Source organism: Neovison vison, chromosome 6, assembly GCF_020171115.1.
Source record: "Neovison vison isolate M4711 chromosome 6, ASM_NN_V1, whole genome shotgun sequence".
Lineage (NCBI taxonomy): Eukaryota > Metazoa > Chordata > Mammalia > Carnivora > Mustelidae > Neogale > Neogale vison.
In genome coordinates, this window is record NC_058096.1 from 34,411,132 (window position 1) to 34,437,353 (window position 26,222).

At 36.5% G+C, this 26,222-nt stretch overlaps 1 protein-coding gene across 1 annotated transcript in view; it reads right to left on the reverse strand.

Annotated features, from left to right (window-relative positions):
* Positions 1–26,222, reverse strand: part of GBE1 (1,4-alpha-glucan branching enzyme 1) — a 270,179-nt gene that overhangs the window by 43,384 nt on the left and 200,573 nt on the right. The window contains exon 12 of the mRNA XM_044251151.1: positions 24,526–24,697. Coding sequence (XP_044107086.1) covers positions 24,526–24,697 — 172 coding nt within the window. The remainder of the gene's footprint in view (positions 1–24,525; positions 24,698–26,222) is intronic.

Below are 26,222 nucleotides of genomic sequence, written 5' to 3' on the forward strand. Positions count from 1 at the left end.
AAAGAGGACGGTGGCTTGAGTCAAATACTGTACACCTGCTCTCCCATCCCACCTGGTATCACCGTCCATGTCCCTGATCCCTGAGAGCTGAAAGGGGCCAGGAATGGCGCTGAAGGTTAGAGCCACTGCAGCAAGGCTGGCTGATCCCCTCCATCTGTTCTGCTCTCCCCAGTCTTCCCCTTGATAAATTATGCATTAAAAGTCTTGAAGCAAAGGCCAAATGAGCTCTGGGCACTTTGGAAAGAAAACATTTCCAACTTGAACGACGCTTGGACCATGGCCAAACCCATCAATCCCTTCACTTATCTACATGATTAGAATTGCTTTAAGTGGTAAGTTCCTGTCATCAAGAACAGGGTAGTAGACGAAGTAAATATGTAGGTCAAGTGTTTTGATAAGAAGGTTGTCAAAATTAAACAACTGTAAAACATTCTTAACCATCAATGTTCATAAGTACAAAGTAAGAATAACTTTATATTGCATATGTGTGGTAGAATAAATGAGAACACACTTATAAACCAGTCTTACTTGAAATGCTAAAGAATTAGCATTATTATATTGAAGGGTAATGATATATAATGATCTACCTCATTAGATAGATCATTTAAATCAAAACTATGGGAGAACATTTTAAATAAATGAGATCATAAAACTATATTAAAATAATAGAAGCAACAGTAATTTCTTTTTTTTTTTTTTGAAGAGTTTATTTATTTGTCAGAGAGAGAGAGAGCGCGTACAAGCAGGCAGAGGCAGAGAGAGAAGCAGGCTCCCTGCTGAGCAGGGAGCCCAACTCAGGACTCGATCCCAGGACTCCAGGGTCATGACCTGAGCTGAAGGCAGCGGCTTAACTGACTAAGCCACCCAGGCGTCCCAAGCAACAGTAATTTCTTGAGAGCCCTCTATGTACATGGACTCAGAGCTAGAATTTTATAAGTTATTTCAAATGATAATCACAATAACCCTTCAATTTGGGAGGGGACATTATTCCTGTTTTCAGACCACAGATCGGGAAGGTAATGTGACTTTCCAAGGTGATGCAGGTGTAAGACATCAAAGTCAGTATTCAAACTTAAGGTTTGTCTGTATTCTTTCCATGGTATCCGGAACTCGGCATTTGATTTGAGCAACATTAGCTGGAAACCTGTTACGAATGTACCGACATTAGGGAAGATAATAAAAAAGCTATAAAAAGGTGTGTAAAGATGTATTTCAAATTTCACTACCGAGTATACAAATAAAGTATATTTATCACGGGACTGTGCTCCCTTTGTGCCTTGCATGTTCTGCTATTTTGATGTTATTATCCCATGTTACAGCTGTTTGGTCTCCATGAGGCCTTTTTAAAATCCTGCTGGAAAGCTTTGGTGCTTGTGTTTCCACTTACACTCAGGTGTAATTCCCCTCCCCCTCCATTCAAGCAATCATTACATAGTGTGATTTTTGTGCTTGCTGTTTTTGCCTCTTTATTAGATTAAGGATAGACACACTATGTTTTTATCTCTTATCCTTATTACCTAATATATGAGCAGGCACACAGCACACATTTGAGGACTAATGAAACATGTGTTGAAAGAAGAAAATGAAGGAAATCATGTCTCCTTCCTATAGGAGGCTATATACTACTTAGGGGAAGTTCTAGCTTACTTTCCCCAGTTCAAAGGGGAAGGACTCAAAGAAAGTGTGTAACAAATGCTTCCTTACTAACCGCAAAATGAGGGCCATAAAAAACACAGAGGAGGGGCGCCAGGGTGGCTCAGTCAATTAAGCGTCTGCCTTTGGCTCAGGTCATGATCTCAGGGTCCAGAGATTGAGCCCAGTGTCAGTCTCCCTCTCTCTCTCTCTCTCTCCCCTCTCAAATAAATAAACAAAAATTTAAAAAACAAACATCACAGAGGGAAGTGCTAAGGGGTGGAAAGGGGTACATACATCCCCTCGTGGGGGGAAGGAGGGGATGTAAGTCAGAAGAGAGAAGACACATCACTTGGGTTCTCTCTCCCTGAAGCTCCCTATGGTGTTTTCCTACTCTGAAAGCCACAGCAATGAGGCTGAATTTCAAATGGCTCATGTTGCTAATTATACTTGACCTACATGGGATTTTTGTGGCACTGTTCTGGTTTAAAACAAATAATAAAGTATAATCAAACCAAGTAAAAATGAACAAAACACACAGAACTAAATGAAGAAACCCTGTCATTTTGGGACAAAAATAATTTCTTATAAACAATATATTATTTCCTTAAGAAAATTCACAGCAACAGTCGTGGACTCTGCCATTTGGTCTGAAACCGTCTTGATACTGCATGAAGCAGAAGATGTTCCCGACATTAGGGAAGATAATAAAAAAGCTATAAAAAGGTGTGTGAAGATGTATTTCCAATTTCAAAATGTTCTTTAAGGGGGAGAAGAAGGGGAATAACGGGAGAAGAAAGGGGAGGAGAAGAAGAAGGAAGAGATGGTGAAGGGAAAAATGAGGTTATTTAATATAATCCTAACTGAATTCATATTTATCTCAAGCAAATTACAAATGCCTTAGAAAGTGATTTGTTAATGCACACTGTTGTAAAAAGAGTAAAAGTTTTGCAAGTGAACAGGGCCCTAGCTGAAAGACCCAACACCTTTTTAGGCAGTAGAAAACAAGTTAAGAAAACAGGAATTGTGAAAAGTAATATACTGGATGACTACAAAATTGATTATATACATGTGATTTTGTGGCTCTTCTAACTTTTGGTTTAGGCCCCCAAATTTAGTAATTGAGTCAAATTGTGCCATTTTTCCCTAAAATTTGTCTATAACTAGGATATGCAACCACTAAGTCAGGGTTAGTTCCTTTTGGCTACATCAAACATACATAGTAATAGAGATGAGCAAATCTCCCTAATGAATTATTGAGAGCTAAGCAGAGACACTGAAAGGGGAAGCATATAACCACAGGAAACAAGACTGGAAAGAAACTGTTCACTTAAGTCCTCTGTATGGAATAAGTGACATCAGTTTAATTCAATCCTGATATCATTCCAGGCTAGATGAGCCTAAGAACCTCAGGCTCTTTCAAGGCACAGTCTGCTACAGCCTTCCAACGTTTCAATCTCCCACAGCCTTTCTTCTGTAGTCAGCAATTCCAACCCCCTTGTAGAGAGACTTAACTACCTGCTTATAACTTAATCAAAGGACCAGTACCAGTTTGCCTTTGGAAGATGTTTCCATTGCTCCAAGTTCCTGCCAACAGCTAGTTAGCCTTCTCGGCTTCCCTGCTGTCAGCTCTTGCTTCCTCTCAGGCCACCGGTGCCAAATAAATGAGAAAAAAGTTCCCAAGCAGCATGACGGCTTGCGGGAAACACTGTGAACTTCTTCCCTCAATAAGAAGAAAAGTTCTGAGTATCTGCACTACTTGCTTCAGGTGTCCCCATTTGCTCTGGGTAACGCTGATTATGAATTGTAAAAAATATAAAGACAAGGTTATGAATCAGCCTGTCAACTGTCTTTGAAGGCTATTAAAAGAGAGGGTTCAAAATCATGTAAACAATTTTAATGTCTTAAAAGCAATGATGTTTAAATGATCATACACAAACGTCCCAGAGAGGTTTGAAACAATGTAAACTACCACCACCTCTCCTTCCATATACACCAGAACGTTTTCCATTGGTCTAAATCATTCTCTGCGCTTGCAGACAAGCTAAAATTCTAAATGAGGGAAACAAGTTTGGGAAAGAAAAGAACACAGAAACAAAACAATACCATTAGTAATGTTATCAGTTTTGTGTTTAACTTTTGTCATATCCAATAACTTCATTAAGCTATTCCATGTAGAAACACTTATCACTATTATTTGTCCCTGGGTGAGGAAAGTTTTCTTTGCTCTCCTTTGAGCTTTATCTCCCAATATACAGATCTTGCTTCAATCAAAAAGATGACCCAAGTAATATGAACATGGCTGATGTTTCCTGCCTATACATCTTTCTAGTTAGTCCTCGGCTTGTAATACTTGTTCTTGCCTCCAGAAATCATGTCTATTTTTCAACAACCAGCTTAAATATCACCTCCTACGTCAGAAATACACCCCTCCTTCAGTCCAAGAAACCTTTTCTTTTTGTTTTGTTTTGTTCAAGCTAGATAAACTGCTTTCAAGAAAAGGCACATTTTCTAGCTTCCATTTATGGCTCTGTGTCTAAGTTTTGTCCAGTGATACACCAGCAGAATAGTTATGAGAAGATGGTTTTAAAAGAGCTGACTCAAAGAGGGGAGATACTCGCTTTTTGTTCCTTTTCCTTCTTCCTTGTGTGGGAGGGTGTTTTGGTACTACATAGGAAGGGCAGCATTTCGGTTTTGTGAGATGTTTGTAGATACAGACATACAATTAGGTGAATTTCACATAACTGTACCAAAAAGCCTAAGAGTGTGACAGATATCTAAGTTAACCTCCATTTTTAAGTTAGAAGGTATTTATATAGCATGGAGAGAAACAATATAAAATATGCTATTTTCAAAGAACGTATTAAAGTCAATCTGAAACAAATATATTGTATTAAATTTTAGATAGCATAAAGAAAGCTATTCAGAAATAAGTGCTATAGTTTGCCTAAAGGGGAAAGAAATATCCAAGAGACTCTAATTATACTAAACAGAAGATTAAAATAAACATTCAGAATTATGGCACAATAATTATCTGGGTCCTCCACAAACTGTCAAAGTTTTCTCCAAACTTCTTGAAGCTTTACAAAGAATCATTTAATGGGGAAAAAAAAGAATCATTAAATGTGTCAGGTATTTGGGGGGGAAAAGAAACTTTTAACATTCCAAGTGACAGATGTCAAGACTCATGAATATTTAAATATTCATAAGTTAGCAGACATTCTAAACAACCATCTAGGAATATATACATATTTGCTTTAATGCTATTCCTGGGATCCATTAAAAAAAGTTTACAGGAATAGTGGGAGCACAGAGTGGTAACATAACTCAGAAGGTAAACTCTACTAACTGGCTTACAGAACTATAAATTCTATTCCTCAGTTTTATCCTTTCAAATAAGTTTCTTTCTATAAATTAGGCCATCCAATAAATAAAGAAATTCTCTTTAGGAAATAAACAAAATTATGTGTCCTAGAGAAGGGGAAGCATGAGATATGGATATAAAAGATATGAATTTTAGGAGGCAGTTTCTACTTATAATATAAAACCTCAAGCCTTGTAACTTTCCCTTACTTGTAATATAGTTAGAACTTGGGTTTATTACACACTTATCATATATGAGACAGCACTGCAAGCTCTTAACATCATTAAATATTTTAATTCTTACAAGGGCCCGGTAAAATAGGTCTCATTATAATCCCTATTTTTGAGATGATGAATGAGATACAGAAACATTAAGTAATGGGCCAAAGATGGCACAACCAGGAAGTAAAGTAGCTAAGATCGGAATCTCGTCAGACTGTCTCCAAACCTGAAGTCTTTTTTTCTTTTTTTTTTTTAAAAAAGACTTTATTTATTTCAGAGAGAGAGAGCATGAACGAGAAGGAGGGGTAGAAGAGGAGGGAGAAGGAGACTCCTCACTGAGCAGGGAGCCCCACACGGGGCTTGATAACAGGACCGTAGTATCATGATCTGAGCAGAGGGCAGATGCTAAACTGACTGAGCCACCTAGATGCTCCCCAAACCTGAACTCTTAACCATTATGTTATATGGCCTCAAAATGAACATTATATAAAGGATACTGACTTTGCAGGTTTCACTATGTGAAATCACGTATGTGAAAATGATTTAAAACTTTACAAGTCTAAACAAACGCAATATACATAGCAAATCATGGGGGAATGCATAAAGGGAAAAGGACATGAATAATAAAGATACGGTCATTGGCTACTGGTTGAATGTTAAGCACAAGGAAAAGGAAGGAACAACTGAAATGGGTCTCAGAGCTCAACCACCAGTTACTGGAAAAAGATGGTGATACTAATAGTAATAATAATTTTAGAAAGGCTTCATAATTTGTAGGGAGGATGGTTTCAGGTTTGGATTTTGTGACTTTGAAGAGCCACAAAACACCACACAGAGATCTCAGGGAGGTAGCTTCACAATGTATGTTTGTGGTTTAGAGCAAAACATGGGATCTTGAAATGCTTTAAGTAGATAACTTTAGAATTATCTACTTAAAGAGATGTCCAAAGCCTCAAAGTAGATGAGCTTTCTGAGAAATAAAGAATAGGGCCAATGTAGCAAGAGAAACAAGATGAGAAGGACTGTGTGGCAAGAGAGAGGGGAGGAACACTGGTAGAGCAGAAAAGGCAGGGAAAGAAAACAAGGAAAGTCAACCGAAGCAGATGAAGGAGAGAGTGCAGGGAGTGGGTGCAGAGACCTGCAAGCCAATGACAACCTTGGAAACCAGAGTTTCCCCGTCATTGAGAAGGCAGCAGGATACCTGCAAGGGTCTGACTGTTGAATATGAGAAAGCAGTTAGCACACCTAACTACATAATGAAGTGTGGCAAAGTAGAGGGAAAACAGGTGAAGATATTAGCTTCTCATGTTAGTGACCTATTTCTCCATTTGTAAAATGTGCATTTTAAAGCTGTGTTTTAAAATTTTCTGGTATTTTCTCAGATTCATTTCTTAGTTATTGTAATTATTAAAAAAATTAAAATACCCTCCATTTGCATCGACATGGAAGGAACTGGAGGGGATTATGCTAAGTGAAGTGAAGTCCAGCAGAGAAAGACAATTATCATATGGTTTCACTCATCTGTGGAACATAAGCACTAGCATGGAGGACTGCAGGGGAAGGGAGGGAAATCCAAAGGGGGAGAAATCAGAGAGGGAGATGAACCATGAGAGACTATGGATCCTGAGAAACAATCTGGGGGTTTTGGAGGAAAGGGAGGTGAGGGGAGGCAGTAACAGGGTGATGGGTATTGAGGAGGGCACGTGCTATGATGAGCACTGGGTGTTACAGCAACTAATGACTCATTGAACACTACATCAAAAACTAATGATGTACTATACAGTGGCTAACTGAACATAATAAAAAATAATTAAAACAAATGTGTATCAAAGTCACGGTAAAAAGAACAATGTCCAGTCCAATGCTTACTGTTGTTACTGCATGTTTAGCCACACTGTAAATGGAAACATTCACTGTTTAACTGCAATTTAAAAACAAAAGCAACTCAGGTGTCACTAATGTATATCACCAATTTGTGGAGGAAATACTGCTTGGTATAAAATATCTTGTGCTAAGGGTCAGAAAAGAGCAAATTTGCTGCTAATTATTAAAATGCAAAAAGATTTTTTTCTACGAGTAAGTCATAATAATTACACTTGCCTTTTATAGTTAAATCTTTTCAAGACAAAACGAGGTATCACTTATGAAAATATCGCTGACCACAGGAAAACAAGTATTTTGTATATACAAGCTTACGTAGGTAGAAAATGATATTAGGAAACAAAACTTTTTATACAAATGGATTTCAATGTTAAATGCTAATGTGTATAATAATGAGTATTTTCTTCTCTAAGAAAGTAAATCATTTTCATAATATACACATAACAGTATAGAGATACTAGAACTGTTGCCAATTTAAACATGTGACCTTGAAGTCAACTGATTAAATAGGAATGGCTATCTTGTCTTTTACTAAAAAAAGATGGGTGTCTCCAAGAAGGAAAATTAGAATTTAAGAATTTCCTCTTTATCTTAAACTGTCTTGGCCTTTGATGTTATATTTGCTCAGGCAACTCCTGGCCTCGTTCAGTCAGGGGCAGCATATACTGGCAAGGGAAGGAGAAAAAAGCCAAGAAGAATAAAAGATTTAAGTTGGAAGTAAGCTGGCAGTCACAAAAGTCACTTCCCTCCAACTTTCAAAAACATTGAAAACTGAAACCTGTTCATTTTTAGCTACTTGAGAAATATTTTCCAAGGGAATAAGAACTCATCAATACCTATTGGGAAAAACAGGAGGTCAAAGTCTTTGTTTTATTTTACACAGTAGAACATTTAGGTCCATGGGAATGGCTGAGCCAGGATTAAAAGCTTACCTGTCTATTCCAAAACTAGAATCTACACATCAAGCCAGAAAACAGAAATGATTTTCTTTGAGATACTATTTTAAGAAACAGAACCTAAAGGGCAGTACTTGAGTAGGAGGCCCAGAAGGGACAATGAAAAAAACACAGTGTTTCCTGCTTTTCAACCTTTGTGTCATTGTGGCCCCATCACCTCCCCACCAACCCCCACCCCACCTACACCACACTCAGGAGCCTTTTTAGACATTTTTTTCCTAATTGCTTCCACCTCATGAAATTTAAATACTCCAGACCTACTGTATATGTGTTTATATGCTGCAACGCTCTGGAGGACAAAAACTATCATAATATCTAAGATTATCATTACTTTTTGTTCTCCCTTTTCCACCCCCTTCAGTGATATCAACCCCACCGAGAATGCATGAAAAAGGTCTGTTTATGAAACCAGGAAGCTAGGTAAGCTGCTGGAAAAGGGTACACATATTCTCCTTGTACAGAAGGCACACGCTGTCTGCATCGGGTAGTCAAAGAATTGTTTGATTACACATCTTCAAAGAACATATAAAGGGATCCTACCTCGTCCATTTGATTCCCATCAAGACCTCTTTAAGAGCTGTCGGAAAGAGCTGTTGTCTGGCTCCAAAAATACTGAAATCGACTAACAAATATAGTAGTAGCTTTCCAACTTCATAAGCAAAAGAATCCGTTCGACTATTATTTATTCTGCTAATATTTATTTGGTCTCATTTATAGGAGAATCCATATATACACAAAATTTAAGTCTCCTACTTAAAAGATGGATAGATATTACTACAGTTCACACAGCTTTCAGAAGACTCTTGCTTTAATTAATAAAATGTCTTTCAAGAAGCCAATAAATGGATTTTTAATACTGTACCAGGATTATAAATGTTTCTTTGCTCAACATACAATAATTAAGTTCTCATGCCACACTATTACTTTAAAGTCTAAAGCTAGGGATAAAATAAGCTAATCCCTAAAAATATTTTTAGGAGTGCCTGGGTAGTTCAGTGGGTTAAGCCTCTGCCTTCGGCTCAGGTCATGGTCCTGGAGTCCTGGGATTGAGTCCCGTATCGGGCTCCCAGCTCCATGGGGAGTCTGCTTCTCCCTCTGACCTTCTCGCCTCTCATGCTCTCTCTCACTGTCTCTCTCTCAAATAAATAAATAAAATATTTAAAAAAAAAGAATAATCATATAAGCTTTTTAGTCAATTATCAACAGATTTATTAAATGTATTTATAAAGGGATGATGACTATTGTAGGCATTTCTACAACATAGCCAAAAACTGTATTTATGCTTTCAAGTTATATTATTATTCTCGTCCATTTGTAATTTATTCTTCTAAAGGTACAACCTCTTTTAAACAACTCAAATATATGAAAATGTTCTTAAGAAAGATAAATCAGGTGATAATTCTTGATTATACACAGAATTCTTTAAAAGAGCATATTTCACTTATACCTGAAATTATACATTTTAAAAACTCAAAATTAAAGAAAATTTTTCCAAATGTTGGTTACTGTATCATGTGAGTTGTACCTGTACTACCTTATATTTTTAAAACTACTTAAATCTAGTACCTCGATCATTTTTGAGTTATGAAATAAAATGCACAGTTGATTCAAACTTGCTCATTTAAAGAAACACATCTCATATGATCCATATAGGACCAAAAAAACCAATAAACCAAAAAACCCAAATGAACCAGTATTCAGTTTTCAAGTGTTTGATTTCATGGGATATAAATATGGAGTAAAAATAACTTACCTAAATAAGATAATGTTATTTTTATTCTGTATTACATAACTTAGGCAGAGTTAACCATTAAATATCTCTTTCACTTCAGTTAATAATCAGAAGGATCTAGTATCTGTGTAGCCCTGAAAAATGGCAACTTTATCTTCCTCATAATCTTCAGAAAAATCTTACTTAAAAAAATGAAGAAAATGATTTTGAAGCCATGTGCAAGGGATAGATCCAATTTATAAAGTGAGGTGAACAGTGTGGAAAGAATTTAGACCTACAATTTTAAACCAATTTTAAAGAATCCTGTTAGCAGAAAATCTTGCAGTGCTATATTTAGTTTGAGGTGACTGCCCCCTCAAATCTATTCTTCACATTTTTAGTTGAGTAACATATCTAAACTGTGGATCTGACTGTCAATCTCCTATAAAACCCTCAATAGCTCTCTATGACCTGGCCTCTGCTTCCATCTGTAGCCTTCTCTCTCATCATTCATGTTCTAAATTGATGGGTCCCTCATTCTGTTTCACCTTCTTAGCTTTGTCTAGGTACCCCTCCAGTAAGGGAACAGGATAGAGAGGAAAGGGATACTTTAAACCCAACTTGCTACAGTAAACCTCCCTCGACAGTCCCAATCTATTCCTTTCCTGAGTATCGTTTCAGTGTTCTTCTAGAATGTGCTCTGTGTGGTCTGTGAAGGAGACATGTGTCACCTAACAAACTTGCATCTCTCTGCTTTGTCTGTCTCTTTTCTGAATATGGACTCCGTGAGCCAATGGCTAGGTCTTCTCTTGCTTATTCAGGTCCTTGGCCGATGCCTGACCCAGCAGTAATCCAGTAGAAAGAAGCAAGCAAAGAGGACTAACGAGTGATTTGTAAGACTGGCTCAAACTCTGGAAACAAGTCACTTGATTTGTGTCACAGATGACCTCATATATAAAATTCACTTTGCTCTTTTCCTCTTTGATTCATCTCTTTTTGGTGGATCTCTAGTTGGAGATTTGTTAACATCACTGCTAATCTTAGCATTGATTTCAGATGAAATAATAATATTGGCTTCTATGCGATGAAGTGTTTTGGAGGCAGACAGAGCTAGGTTCAAGTTCTGACTTCTGTATTAAAATTTAACCTTTCATCCTCCTCATGTGTAAAATGAAGGTAATCGTTCCTACTTCTCAGGGTTGGAACTCAGTTTAAATGAGATGTCATAGGTAAAACATTTAGCATACTGCCTCACTCAGTGTAAATATTCAGTATGGAGCTATTTTAAGAACAGCATGCTCAAAGACACTCAAAGATGCTGATTTGACAACAGCCTGCCAGATTAAGACAAGTCACCCATATGATCTACATTCCCCAAGCCCTCAAGGAAAATATATTCCCAAAGAGAAACTTACATTTCTCTAGTGAAAAAGTTAAAAGAAAAATGACTATGCTTTCCAAGGAACTTAGAAGATATAAATTACTCTCCTCAACTATTAAATGAGATTATTGTGTATAGTTCATCTTCTTGCTTTGTTTTGGGAGTGAGCTGGGGCAAGGTAAGACTCAGATAATGATTTAAAGTTTTAGAGGCAGAGGAATTCATCTTCTAAATTCTTGTCTCCTGTTGGCAAGGAGATCAGGAGAAAGGTTGCCAGAACAGATTATTTGTGTTTCAAGCCTTCACAACCACATTTTAAAAGATAACCATATAGCTCACCAGCTCTGGCAGTGTGGTCAGTCACATTTTGCTTCCTACCGTCATAAGGATCTTTACAATCTGCTTGAATAATACCAGAAGAATCTAGCATGTAGTCTTTGAGCTAAAACCAAAACCAAAACCCAAACCAAAACCTCTCTGATCAATTCTTTTTGGAAGGAAGATCTGTGGGTTCCTTGATAACTTCTAGAAACCTTGGAAAGTTCTAGGAGACTGTGAGCCAAATAAGGAAACTTGCTATGTAGTAAAACTGGAAGAGAATTAGTGAAAGTAGGTAATAATTCAAGAGCCTAACCCCACAGAAGAAACACTATGAAGCATGAAGTAAACACACACCATGTGATGGGTTGGGGTGAGTGGGATACTCTTCCTTCACTGGCATCTCATTTAGGAAAATTCCACCAATAAGATGAGGTTAATGCTCAAATTAGGATTGGATTGGGATTAGACTGGGAGGAAGTTTAGCTGAAGATAAGACTAAATCAGGACTTCAGGGGCTAGATATAATGCCCATTATATATTAATTTATCCTCACATCTCCTAGCCTAAAATCCTGTTTTTCCCTCCTTGGGAATACAAACAGTTTGATAGAGGATCCTGGACCTAGCTGACTTTCTGGATTTAGGAGAAGTTTATGTGAGACACAGAAGCTCATGATGTGATGCTTTGGCATTCTTCCAAAATGCTAGGTAATAAAGTAATAAAAAGGTTTGATGAAATTTCTGTATTCCTAAACATTTCCAAGAATTGTTAAAGTAAAGAGTACTCCAAACTCAACCATCTATAACTCAACAATGGAGCTGCTGAGCTTCCTATTGGTCTCCTAATCCAAGGCTATGAAAAGAGTGAGTCTGTTCAGTGGTGTGCATATGTTTATGCATGTGTGTGTGTGAGCACATATATCTGCATATATTCAGTGTGTGTGTGTGTGTGTGTATGCATGTGTGTTGGCCTAAGAGCACAGAATTCAGATGTTAATTTATTTTATTTTATTATTTTTTAAAGATTTTATTCATTTATTTGACAGAGAGAGAGAGAGAGAGATCACAAGCAGGCAGAGACAGGCAGGGGGGGGGGGGAAGCAGGCTCCCTGCTGAGCAGAGAGCCCGACGCGGGGCTCAATCCCAGGACCCTGAAATCATGACCTGAGCTGAAGGCAGAAGCTTAACCTACTGAGCCACCCAGATGCCCCTAATTTTATTTTTCTTTAAGATTTTATTTATTTATTTGTGAGAGAGTGAGCACACGCACAAGCAGGGGGAGCAGCAGGCAGAGGGAGAAGCAGGCTCCCTGCTGAGCAAGGAGCCCCACACGGGACTGGATCCCAGGAACCTGGGATCGAGATCTGAGCTGAAGGCAGCCGCTTAACCAACTGAGCCACCCAGGCATCCCCAGATGATAATTTTAGAAAAAAACGTGCTCTCTTCAGTGGGGCTTACTCTAAGATCCAGTCCTACTTTACCATTTTGTTAGATTAGGAAACATGCTCTGTGGCCTCCAAGCTGAAATCCCTACCTGTGATGACCTCAGCCTGAAGAGAGAGAGCTGAAGAGAAAAACCAGTGCCTTCCTGTACATAGGACTTTTCTTTCTTTCTGATGACATGATGATGTACCTGCACCAGGAGAAAGATCAACGTCCCCAATGGAAGGTTTGGGTTTAAAAATTTGAAACACATGAGGGATCATATGGCACAGGTTAGCATATCCTGCACTGAAAAACAGTTTCACTTTACCAACAAGTCTTTATAATGAAAATAAACGAGTGAACTAACAGCAATAATTATTATCTCCACTTTTCTGGGAGGGTTTATATGAATAAACCCAAGAGAAAAGTTCTTGCTTCCGGTGTAAGAGGCTTAGCGGCAGCGGACCAGACAGCAGCGCACCTGGCTTAGGTGAGGAGCTGCGGTGGGTCCCGGGCCACTGCTCTCGTTCTTCGGAACTGCAGCAGGAGGTCAGCCCCGCTGGACAGGAGTTCAGGACGAGCCATTAACACCACACACACTGGCCGCCATAGACAACAACACACATCCCGCGAGAAGAAATTCAGGGACCACCCAAGCATCCTACCCTGAGACCAAGCCTGAAAGAATGAAGGACAGAGAGTTAGCATCCGTGGCTTCTTTCTTCCTCTCAACATTCAGATCTTTAGGAGACCCTTGGCCTGCTGTAAAGGTGGGGTGCGTTCAATGTGGTCAATGTGAGCGGGCTGGAGAAAAATGTGGATGGAGTCACATCAGAAACCCTCCCCACTAGGTTCACACGTGGTTTCTCAAAAGTGACTCTGCTCCCAGGTTCTGATCCTCAGCAAGGACCTGAGGGTTCTTTGGTGAAGAGTAACCTGGCAGAAAGAACACATCCAGTACTGAGGAGGGCATTTAAGTCGCCTGGGGGAGAAGGAGGGGCGATTCCATCTCCTAACTTCCTGTGACTGTCTGTTCCACAGCATGGATCTGTCTCTGGCCTACAGTTTTCTTCCTTCCTTCCTTCCTTCCTTCCTCTCTCTCTTTCTTTCCTCCCTCCCTCCCTCCCTGCCTTCTTTCTTTCTTTCTTTCTTTCTTTTTTTTTTTGCAAAATTGCATTTGCATTTCCTTCTTTTTTTCCCTCCCTCAGTGGAGTGGATCTTTACATTGTATCTCCATGTATTAAAATTGCTTTCTGAGATTTTTAAAGACTACCATTGCTAGAACCTTGCACTCTGGGACTCTGACTCAAATGGTTGGTGTGGGGCTTAGGCTTCAGTATTTAAGGCTCCCCAGCTAACTGTGGCAGCACTTCCTTAACTCCTAGCATAATGTCAAATGCATGGTAAGTTCTTATTCTGTACCATCTAAAATTGGTTATCAGTGTGCTGTGAATCAAACCAGAGCCATTACTTTTAAGTCCATGCCATTTAAAATAGATGCTATTTGTGTCTCTGAGCTTTTTAACAGGCTTCATGCCATTCACAACTGCTCATATTGAGAAGTTTGCAGTTTTTCACAGCTCAGCTTTATAGACATCTACCAGTCCTGTTACATTCGGTAAACTTGCCTCAACAAGCTAAGAGAAAATGCCAAAAATTAGCACTCCTACTGTTCAGGAGAGTGTATTTTGTCTTCCTATAACTGCTTCAATTCTAGCACTTAGCAGGAAGGCATTTAAATTTTTATTGTATTCCTATCCACTAGAAAAAAGAAGGATTTACAAGTTTGACACTAAACAATCGGAGATGGAAGATTTGATGTAAGATCACACATTTTACACTGAAGCATAATGTAGCTATCACTCTATGCAGACTGACACTCAGGACACAATCCATTCAACTTTCTCTGTGACTTTAGGGAGGATGTAACATATTCATTAAAGAATGTCCCACGGAATTTCAAATGTCAAAATACAATACAATCATATTGAGAAAATCCTTCAAATTTAGTAATAGAAATTTCATTACACTGCTGAGAGAGAAAATTGCCAGTTTGTAATTATGCCTCTTTCTCCACAGGTATCACTCATTACAGAAACTAGAATAACATCATGGTAATGAGATTCCTAAACAAGAAAGTAGTAAAAACACATCTGCACAGATCCGATGACCCACATTATGGACACAATGTAGTCTGCTCTCTATTGTCATGGTTTTGGTTTGTTCATAAGTAGAGCAAACGATATAAGACAAGTAGAAAAGACTGCTGGTTTAAATTTTATGTATTGATAAAAATACATCTGAAAAAGCTGCTCAATACCAACCAACCCGGAAAACTCCAGGAGCATCCCCAATCCTGCTTGCTTTGTTTGCTTCTAGGAAGTCCAAGTCTAGCCTTCTGGTCATTCATTCACAGTTTGCACCCATGATACACAATAATCTGTCCCAACTGTCTTTCTCTTCCCCCTACCTCTTCCTCTTATGCCTTCTATGATTTCTGTTCCATGACCAGAGAACTTTCCTGTATCTTTTACATTGTCTTGGAATTCTCTTTCCTTTCTAGCCTTAAGAACCCCCTGAGAATCTTTAAAAAATTCCAAAGCCCAAGCTATCACCAACACTAATGCAATCACAATTTCTAGTATTTTTTTTTAAACTCCACAGGTTATTCCAATGTGCAATTTTAAGAACCAATGATTTATTGGTTCTTTATTATAGGAGGTTTTTTCCTAATACTTTTCAAAACTTGTCCCTCTTTTTGACAGATGCCTGATAAAATTCTTACTTTTTTTTTTTTTTAAAGATTTTATTTATTTACTTGACAGACAGAGATCACAAGTAGGCAGAGAGGCAGAGAGAGAGGAGGAAGCAGGCTCCCTGCTGAGCAGAGAGCCTGATGTGGGGCTCGATCCCAGGACCCTGGGATCATGACCTGAGCCGAAAGCAGAGGCTTTAGCCCACTGAGCCACCCAGGCGCCCCAAATTCTTACTCTTGATAAGCCATGCCTCCTAGAAAAAAAGTCACACAACCACAGGCTGATTTAATTTACAGTCTTGATTACAATTCTGAGAAGATCATTCAATATTACCTAGATATCTTACTATGGCTCCCTAGTATTTTCATACCTGGAGTGATCTATTTCATGCTTCTACTTTTTTCTCAAGCATTATTTATTCCCTCTACTTGCAGATGATGACCTCACTTGAGAGTATGAAACTATCAAACCTGAGCTTCTTTGCCTTCAAATAACTCCACTTACAACCAACCTATACCTGTATCCAGAAATTGACATGGAAACAACAAGTTTAATTTGAATGAATGAATGAATGAGCAAATGAATCAGTGAGTCCCACTGATTCCAGATTATTTCTGACATTTCAGTTTATGTATTAACATCTGATGTCATGTGGAATATGTGTTTTATGATTATGACAGGAGTTTTCAGTTTTCTAGACTATCGTGCTACAATATATTAGTGAAACGTTACCAGTTTTGTTGATTTAACTCTGCTAGTTCAGTATTTTTTAAATGAGAAACTTGAATCATTTATGTTTTGAGATACACCCAGAGAGTTATATGCAGCATTAATATTTCAAATTGAATGAAGGTGTACTCATTTAGAAAGTGTTCTTCTATAACACTATCCCCAAGACGAAGAAGAAAATGACAACCGAGGAAGCAAGGCTTCTGTTGCAAGAATAATTCTTACTTTAGTTCAAAGGCCTTCTGAACAAGTGGAATATGAACATGACAGTACTGAAAGTGATGCATTCACTCTGTATTTGAATCTCTATCTATATATGATAAAACTAAAGTAGATGAAGTCAAATCAGAGGGGAAAACAAAACAACTTCCTTTGAAACAAAACTGGCAGCAAGCTTTTAATAAAAAGATCTCCTCCCCACCAAAAACCAAAAAGTTATTGAAAAACATTTTCTTAATGTTATGAGGTAAGAAACCCAAGTACGTGAAAATGAAGAAAATTATTTGGGGTTAATTGTTTGGTGTAACTTTCTCCATACCATTGCTTAGTCTGGGACAGGGTTACAAAGAGCCCTCTGAAAAGCCACATTTTTCACAAAATTCAACCTGAAACTCAGGGATGGCAACATTTTAGTGCAGTTTATTTTTGAAACTTATATTTAAAGAACTATTAAATGATATTTGATTTTCAAAATTATGATTAAATTTTCTTCATTTTGTTTGGATACCTGATTCTTAAAACCCATTCTGCTTTGTCTGCCAGTATTTTAAATCTGCAAGATATGTGCTTAGCTTAATGGTGATTTTAATTTATGCTCTACTTGATATTGCAAAATGTTTATATACATTTATATTTAAAATTAGTGAAATACATTGTTTCTTCTCTCTTTGTAGAATTCTAAACAGTCTTCAATAAAAATACTGTAGTAGTCTTCTCTTATCTGTGGGGATATTCTCCAAGAACCCCAGTGGACGCCTGAAATCACAGATAGTCCCAAGCTCTACGTATACTATGTTTTTTCTATACATACTCACGCACACATACATACATACACACAAACTAATGATAAATTTTAAATCACAAATTAGGTACGGTAAGAGATTAACAACAATAATGATAAAATAGAACAGTTCTAACAATATACCTAATAAAAGTTAATGTAAAAGTGTTTCTCTCCCTCTCTTTCTCCCTCTTTCTCTCCATAAGTCTTATTGTATTGTATTGTTATTGTATTGTATTATTATTATTATTGTTGTATTGTGCTCACCCTTTTTCCTCCTATGATGGTGTGAGATGATAAAATGCGTACAAGAGGTGAGGTGACTCATTTAGCCAATGTGACAAAGCCTTAGGCTACTCCTGATTCTGAGGATAAGTCAGAAAGAGGATCATTGGTGTCCAGATGGAAGTTGACTGGGCGGTAAATTGAAACTGCAGAAAGCAGAACCTAAAGGGGGGACCCCTGTATCACTATTGACTTCTTTCCTAGTACTGTGATCACTGAGCATAGTAGCCCACCTGCTTGCCTGACCACACCCCTTTATAGCAGTTCCTGATGAGTCACATGATGAGGTCATGTGACTACTCCCTCCGCTTCACATGAACTAGATTAGGAAACAGTAGTACTTCCAACATAAGCAAATAGCTACTGGAAACCTGGACAAAATATATCCCTATCCTCATTTTCTCCTCCTCTGAATGGCTTTAGGATTTTATTTACATGTTATTAACATATATTTAGTGAGGATATACTATGTGTATGGCAGATATTTTTTATTTTATATTTATTTTTAGCCATCTATTAAATATTCTTAAATAGCCAGTGGTTACAAAGGGTAGCAAGACGTATCCCCATAGATTATCAATGATCCTATGTCTTATTTTTCTAATATGTATTCATTTAATTATATTATAAATACAGAAAAAAAGTAAACCACAAAGCCATTCAGTCATCAACACTGGGTCTTTCTTACTGAAGAATTCATGATACTTTAAAGTGATGCTAACCACTTTTTTTTTTTTTTTTTTTTTTAAGATTTTACCTATGTATTTGACATACACAGAGAGAGAGAGAGAGAGCACTAGCAGGGGGCTAGGCAGGCAGAGGGAGAGGGAGGAGCAGGGAGCCTGACTCAGGATTTGATCCCAGGACCCTGACATCATGACCTGAGCTGAAAGCAGATTCTTTTTTTTTTTCTTTTTTTTTTCCAATTTATTTATTTTCAGAAAAACAGTATTCATTATTTTTTCACCACACCCAGTGCTCCATGCAAGCTGTGCCCTCTATAATACCCACCACCTGGTATCCCAACCTCCCACCCCCCCACCCCCCCGCCACTTCAAACCCCTCAGATTGTTTTTCAGAGTCCATAGTCTCTTATGGTTCACCTCCCCTTCCAATTTACCCAAAAGCACATACCCTCCCCAATTCTTAATTGACGGAGCCACCCAGGCACCCCAACAACCACATTTTTTCATTCAACTTTCTAATCAAGGAATGATCACTTAATTCATTTCCTTAGACCCAGTTTTTTAATTTATTTGAAGTTTAATATTTCCAAAGGACTTCAATCTCACTCCAGTACATCAGTCTTATTCCTACTTACTTGACTTTGACTTCATAGCAAGGCCTCCTTGTGCCTTTCTATTCTACATCTGTCTAACTGAAGTCGCTTAAAAGTTCCACCAACAATGTCCTAACCCAGTTTCCTACATATTTATATGACTTTTTCTGCTTATCTCTATCACTGTATCTAGTGCATGCACTAGTATAAAGAGAATTGTCTGCTTACTTGTCTGTAATCCCTTTTGGGTTCTGAGACCTTGAGGGCAAGAACTATTTTTCACCTAAGAATATCTGCCACTTAGCAATGCTTGGAACACAGTGCATACATATAAATGTCTGGAGCATGACGGGATTTTACAAATTGTGTTAAAACACATTCTAGAATGTGTTATGCATATGTTAAATTAGTAGTTTAAATTGATATGTATCTCAAATTTACTAACTTTTAAAATTGAACTTACTTTAAATCAATCTGCCTTCTTTATCTCTGTTTCTGTGTATATAGGAATTACCTGTACAGGTATGCCGGAAAAACATTAAGTTTTATCTAGTGCCCACACAGACCAATACACAGATACCATATAGTAGATACATAATAAATGTTAACCGATCAATATATATCCTAGAAGTCATTCTAGAAATGAAAACTAGCTGAGGTAACCCTCAGACCCCTTCATACATGAAAGCTAAGTAAGCTGTTTTGGCAGCAACATTCAGTAAATGTCACTATGAATTAAAAACAAAAGAATTAATATTTACTCTTAGACTTACTACAAATACGGTTTAATTTACCCCATATATCAACTTGGAAAATGTTACTTGATTTCTAACAAAGAATTATTGCATTTACTCATGTAAATGAGTAAATGAGAGGAAATGAATGAAACATTTTAAGATATTTTTATTTTAAGCATTGTACTATTAGGCAAGATTCTAAAGACATACTCTTAGATGGAACAGGAACAACAGTATCCAGGACCTATTTATTTAATGGAATAATTAATAATATTAAAAAGTTAACCATAATTTTAATTTTAATTCAACTAACTTAATTTAAATAAAAGTTAATAACGAGCTATGTGCCTAGCAATATTCTGAGTCTTGTATCCATATTAAATCATTTCACCCTCAAAACGGTCCTCTGTGGCGGGTGGTACTTCATTTTATCCCTGAGCAAACGAAGGCTCAGAAGGCAATGCATCCTGGCCAAGTCACGCAGCTAGAGCTCTTGGATTTCCCCTCAGAGTGTATTTTTAATCGTTTTGCTCTACCTTTTCCTAAAAGATATTCATTAATTATACTGTGGTGGCTAATCTACATATTGATAAAAAAATTTTTTTTTAATTTTCTCAAATTGGAAATCAGAAGGAAAAGACCACCAACCAGCTGCAGTATTTTCTAGCTGTACAACATTACCCATGCCCCTTTACCTTTGCGAATTGCAGTTTTGGCAAAATGTGACTTGGGACATTGACCTACCATACCTTAGTACACCTCTAACTTTTTCCCAAGATTTCTTTTAAACAAAGACATGATATTTAAAAAAAAAAAAAAAGTGAAGATAAGTTAGATGATGCATATGAAAGTGCTTTAGAAAATACAGAATGCCATGTTAATATAAATTTACTTTCGTTCATATTTATCATTTTAACTCTCTTATGAGAGTTTAACTCTCTTATATTTATAAAAATATAAACATAATTTAGCCATCCCTGCTCCCCTCTACTGCATTTGATTCTTTCAGATGATTACATGGTAGAAGAATAAGAAATATAAATGTATTTATTCATAGCCAGTTAAAATAGTCTAGCAAATAAAAAATTCACAGCAAATATTCCTCTCCTTTAATCAGAGAGAAAAAAAAATTCTTGAAATTCAAAATTAGGACAATATAAGACAAAAAATAAGCAAAACAAAACAAGACAGCTAAACTGGCATCATTCTGAGGAAATTAGTGTTGATCCTAATAATTTGTTATGAATAGAACACATATCTAAGTGCCTAATGAATGTATGTAAACATGTTCTAATAAACTATACGAATGTGTTTTATTCTCTTAACTTCTTCTTCTACTAAAGAAAAATAAAAATAAAATTCCAAAAAGTGAACAAGTTTACAAATGCCTAAAACGTGAATAAACATCCAGGTTGCTCTTCAGTCAATCTCAAAAAATTTCCTAAATTGATCTTTTTAAATATTAATTTCTTACATGCCACTTGAAAAAAAAATTACTCTGCTTATAACTATAACTGGTGATTGCAGCTAATGAACTACTGCTAAAAATATTACAAGGTTGTATTTTTTATATATATATATATATTTATTTATTTATTTATCTATTTATTACATACATATACATCTACCTGATATCCTTTTTTTTAGAAAAATTGAAAGCCTTGTGATGTGCTAGATACTGTGCCAGTTGCTACTAGTTCCTGGAGATATAATAGTGACTAAGATACAGATGGCCCCTATTTTCACTGAGTCTTAAATTTACCAAAAGAGTAATATATTTAATAGTTTTTTAAATGTAATTTTGTTAAATGCCCTGAAAGGTAAGTATAGGGTAATATAAAAATGTATAACAGGGAAAACTAGCATAGCATGAGGATTTAGGATAAGCTTCCCCAAGGAAACGAGATTTGCAGATGAAGGATTTGCTCAGGTATGGGAGGGTGTGTTTGAGTGGAATGATTCAGAGAAAAGAGAACTGCAAATGTATAGAGCTCAGAATGGAAGGAGGTTAGTACATTCAATGAACTGAAAGAAGGCTTGCTTGGCTGGAGCAGAGCGATCAACACAGAGACCCTCAGGAGACCATTAATGTGAGACTTACAGGTCAGCTGGAGGACACTAGTCATTGAAGCCATTAGGCAGAACAGTGACATGATCAGGAAATAGAAAAAAATATATATAAAGTCATGATAGCTCACAGGGAAATATTAAACTTCATAAAACAACACCAATAATCAGAAATTTTAGAGCTATTTGGAGATTACTGATTTTAATACCTGTAGAGAAATGCTAAGACTTAGATAATAAGACAGAGGGAATTAAAAAAAAAGGTGTTAATACTGGTGTTAAGCATTAGGAGCCATTTGTTTTAAGGACAGAATAGAACTTCAAAGCTCTCTTAGTCCTATAGCAAAAAATAATCTCAAGGTTATATTTGATAACCACAAATATACTCACTTTATAGATCTTATAGAGATGTTAGAAATAATTATGTTTATTTATTGTTACTATGGGAAGAGTTTCCAAAACAGAAGAGATGCTCAGCTTGCCCTAGGTGGAATATATGCAGTTGACTATTAATATAAATACTTCACAAAGTTTATGAAGCTACTGAGATTTGTTAATGTCCTAGCTGTCCATGACCCATTTTTACCCTCATGGAATATACACCAAGACTCAGGAAATAATTCTTAGCATGAATTTGCATCAGACTTTTCTTATTTAAAAATTATCAATATTTAACTAGAGCTGTTAAATCTCTGTCATGTATTGATAGTCTGATGCTTGCTTGCAGGTTCTGTTACGTGCTATAGGCTAGAACTGTCTTCAGCAAAGGATGACAGTCTCAGGGAAAGGACTTTATTACGTAGTTCAAACTACCCACCCTCTCCACTCATTAGTTATAGGCTTCTAAACTGACATTGTCTACACAACTTCCAGACTAAAGCAGTAAATTGAGTCAAGATTACTAGAATTCTTTCTTTTAAGGATTTTTTTTTCTTTTTAATATATATATATATATATATATTTTTAAAGTAGGCTCCATGCTCAGTGGGGAGCTTAAACTCACAACCCTGAGAAACAAGAGTTGCATGTTCTACTCACTGGGCCAGCCAGGTGCCCCAAGATCACTAGAATTTTGAATGCAGTGTGTTTTAAGAATTAATGACATAGGACTAACTGCATGAACTCGGAGGTTTTATTTTGTTTCTCTGTTTGGAAAACTGTTATAGTTTCCACACATACATGAAAGTGCATTCCGTTGTTTGTTTGTTTTTTTTTAAGTGATCTTCAACTGTAATAACTTCATGAACTGCTTTTGTAAATGAAATAAAACATTTAAAAAAAACCTCTCACTAAACCCCCACTTCTTCTTACTTTACATGGTGACATATTTATATAGATTCATAGACTCTACCTTTTTATCAGGATATAATCGAATAAACTGATTGTACAAATAAGGCCTTACTGGAAAGGCTATATTTTTGAACAATATCTATTGGGTCAGGGAGGACCAGTTGCTTTTAAAGAACTGAGGCCAACTTTTATTTATGGATATAACGCCTACAAAGTCCGCTCAGGGAACCTGGCCTGTGGCCTGACTGGCTGAGTGCAGTCTCCCACCTTGGGGAGGTCACTTCCAGACAACTCAGGAATATTAAGAAATTCTGTTGATTAAAATTTGTTTTGAGACGAACACACCCAAAGGTACAGGCCATACAGGTGAAATACGGTGTATAGTTTATATGGCTGGGCTTCCTAACTTTGTTAGCAAACAATAGAGATACTTACTTACTTACTTACTTATTTATCAACAGAGACTTTTAAAAGTCCAATCTGAGGTTCCTTGAAAAAAGTTCCAGATAGAAATGAATTAATTTGAAACTCTAAGGTTTTTACTATAGAGAAATAAGTCAGCCTCTCATATACATTTACCAGCCTTTCTATCTCTCTCTCTAGTGTGAAAACTGGTGAAATCTAAAACTCAAATGCTCAAATGACAGTTTTAGACCAAATAGAACAGAAAATATTATTAGTTGACTTCTGTATTTCATTATTCAAGATCCTTTGAATAATAAAGACCTTTGACTATTCATAGTTTTCCTATTTTTTTTAAGATTTTATTTATTTATTTCACAAAGAGAGAGAAAGCACAAGTTGGTAGAGAGGCAGGCAGAAAGAGAGGGAGAAGTAGGCTTCGCGCTGAGGAGAGAGCCCGACATGGCAGTCGATCCCAGGACCGTGAGATCATGACCTGAGCTGAAAGAAGAGCCTTAACCCACGGAGCCATCCAGGCACCCCCATAGTTTTCCTCTTAAAAAAAAAAAAAAAATATATATATATATATATATATATATATATACATATACACACACACACACACACACACATATATATAGTCTATTACAATATCTTTTGCCTTGGTTTTTCACATTTATAATATAAACATACTGGTGTACAATTACCTCAAAAACCAATAAACTTAGCTTGATATGTAATGGCATGACAATTTTATCTTTCTAATGTGCGAGCACTAAAATAATAAACTCCAATGTTTAAATTCAGAATAATTATAAGTTTTAAAAAAGTTCATCCCACTTGTTGACAAAAAAAATTAACTAAGATGACAGCTATTAGACTACTTTTGCAACATACATTAGTATAACAATGATCTCATAGTAATTTAATTTGTGCAGTTTATAGATGACAGTGTATGAAAGAAACAAAGTTGTAATCTTCTGTTTTAAATCTGAGCAGTAATTCAAACTATTCTAGATGATTTATGTCATATGTAATATTAGTTAACATTCTGAACATAGATGGGGTATGTGTTCAATTCATGCTTACCCATAAAATTGAGATAGCCTTCCCCACCGAGGGCATGAGTAATGAGTCGAATCATTTTATGAAGCTGTATTCCACGATCGATAACTGGAGTAAATGGGGTCAGAACACTCATGTTGGTATACATTTCAGCATCCATCAACCAAAATGCCAGTGTCTTATCTCCAACGAGTGCCTATGGAAATAAAAGTCACTGAGATAAATGCAAAGAATAAGTACTAAGCACTTGTGATTTATACTAAAATAACACATGATTACATGGGATGGGAAACAATGTAGGAGAGGTGTTTGAATTAGTATTAATTTCATGTGTTTTCTAATAGTTGCTTTCTATGCAGAAGGTGAATGGGTAAAATGAGGTGAGCTGGTCAGAGATCAACACCATCTATTTCAGGACGGATTTTTATTTTTTAAAGAGCTTGGTGAAAACTCAGCATAAGCCACCTGCATATTTCTTATACCTGAGCTGATGCTTCATGTTCTCTGAAAACTGGAATAAATATTTATTATAATGTTGAGAATACTAAATAAATTTTTAAAATAGTTTGCATTACCATGGCTTTGTTTGTTTTGAAAGAATAGGAGACTTTCTTAAAAATCATTTATATGTATATGTATTTATATTTATGTATATGTATTTATATATATAAAATATGTACATAAATATAGTAAAATGGACCCTTGTACCCTTCAGCAGAGGGTTGACAGCTTTTCCTTAAAATCTAAAATTTGCTTTCTCATTGAATTTGACATCTAATCTAAAATTAGTTTGTTTTATATGAAAACATAACAGTTGATAAATAGGTCAGGTAATTCCGAAACATCCTGAGTAGCAGAAGGGAGGCTTCTTAACAATCTGAACTATTACGGTTAACAAATGACTAACTAATGCAAAATATTTTTCATTGACAAAAAATAATAGATAGTGAAACATATAATGGAGATAAAACCATAACCTCCTTACCCTATTATAATAATTTTCATTTTTAGAAAAAAATATTTTTCCTTACAAATGTGTTATAATATCTAAGCGATTTTGATTAAAATGACTTTTAAAAAAATGCTGTTAGAAGAATATCTACTCATTCTGTGGGGTTTTTCCTTATTTTTAAGGGCCAAGAAAGAATTGGCTCAGAATATGGTTCCTGGCATAAGAATTTTCAGTTTGATTAGATGGTAATTGTCATCTATATTACTTGCATTCAAACTATTTCACTTTATCAAAGTTGACTCTTTTTTCTCCGACTTATAGATAAATATTTTAAATCTAAACTTATAAAGTGAATGTGTGCAGTATGGACTGAACTGTGCCCTCCCCAAATTCATGTTGAAGTTCTAACCTCCAGCGTGGCTATATTTAAAGAGAGGGTCGAAGTAATTGAGACTAAATGAGAGTGAGGCTGTAACCTAGTAAGAATGGAGTCCTTATATGAAGAAGAGGAGAGAGATTAGGAATGAGTGTGCACAAAAAAAGACAATGTGAGAACAGGAAGAGGATGGCCTTTTACCAGCCTAAGGCAGGGGCTTCAGGAGAAAATGAACCTGCTGACATCTTAATCTTGGACTACCAACCTCCAGAATTATGAGAAATAAATTCCTATTGTGTAGACCACCCTGTCTATGGAATTCTGTTATGGCAGTCCTAGTGGACTAATAACTTGCACCAATACAATGCAGCTTCAATCCAACATGTAAATTTG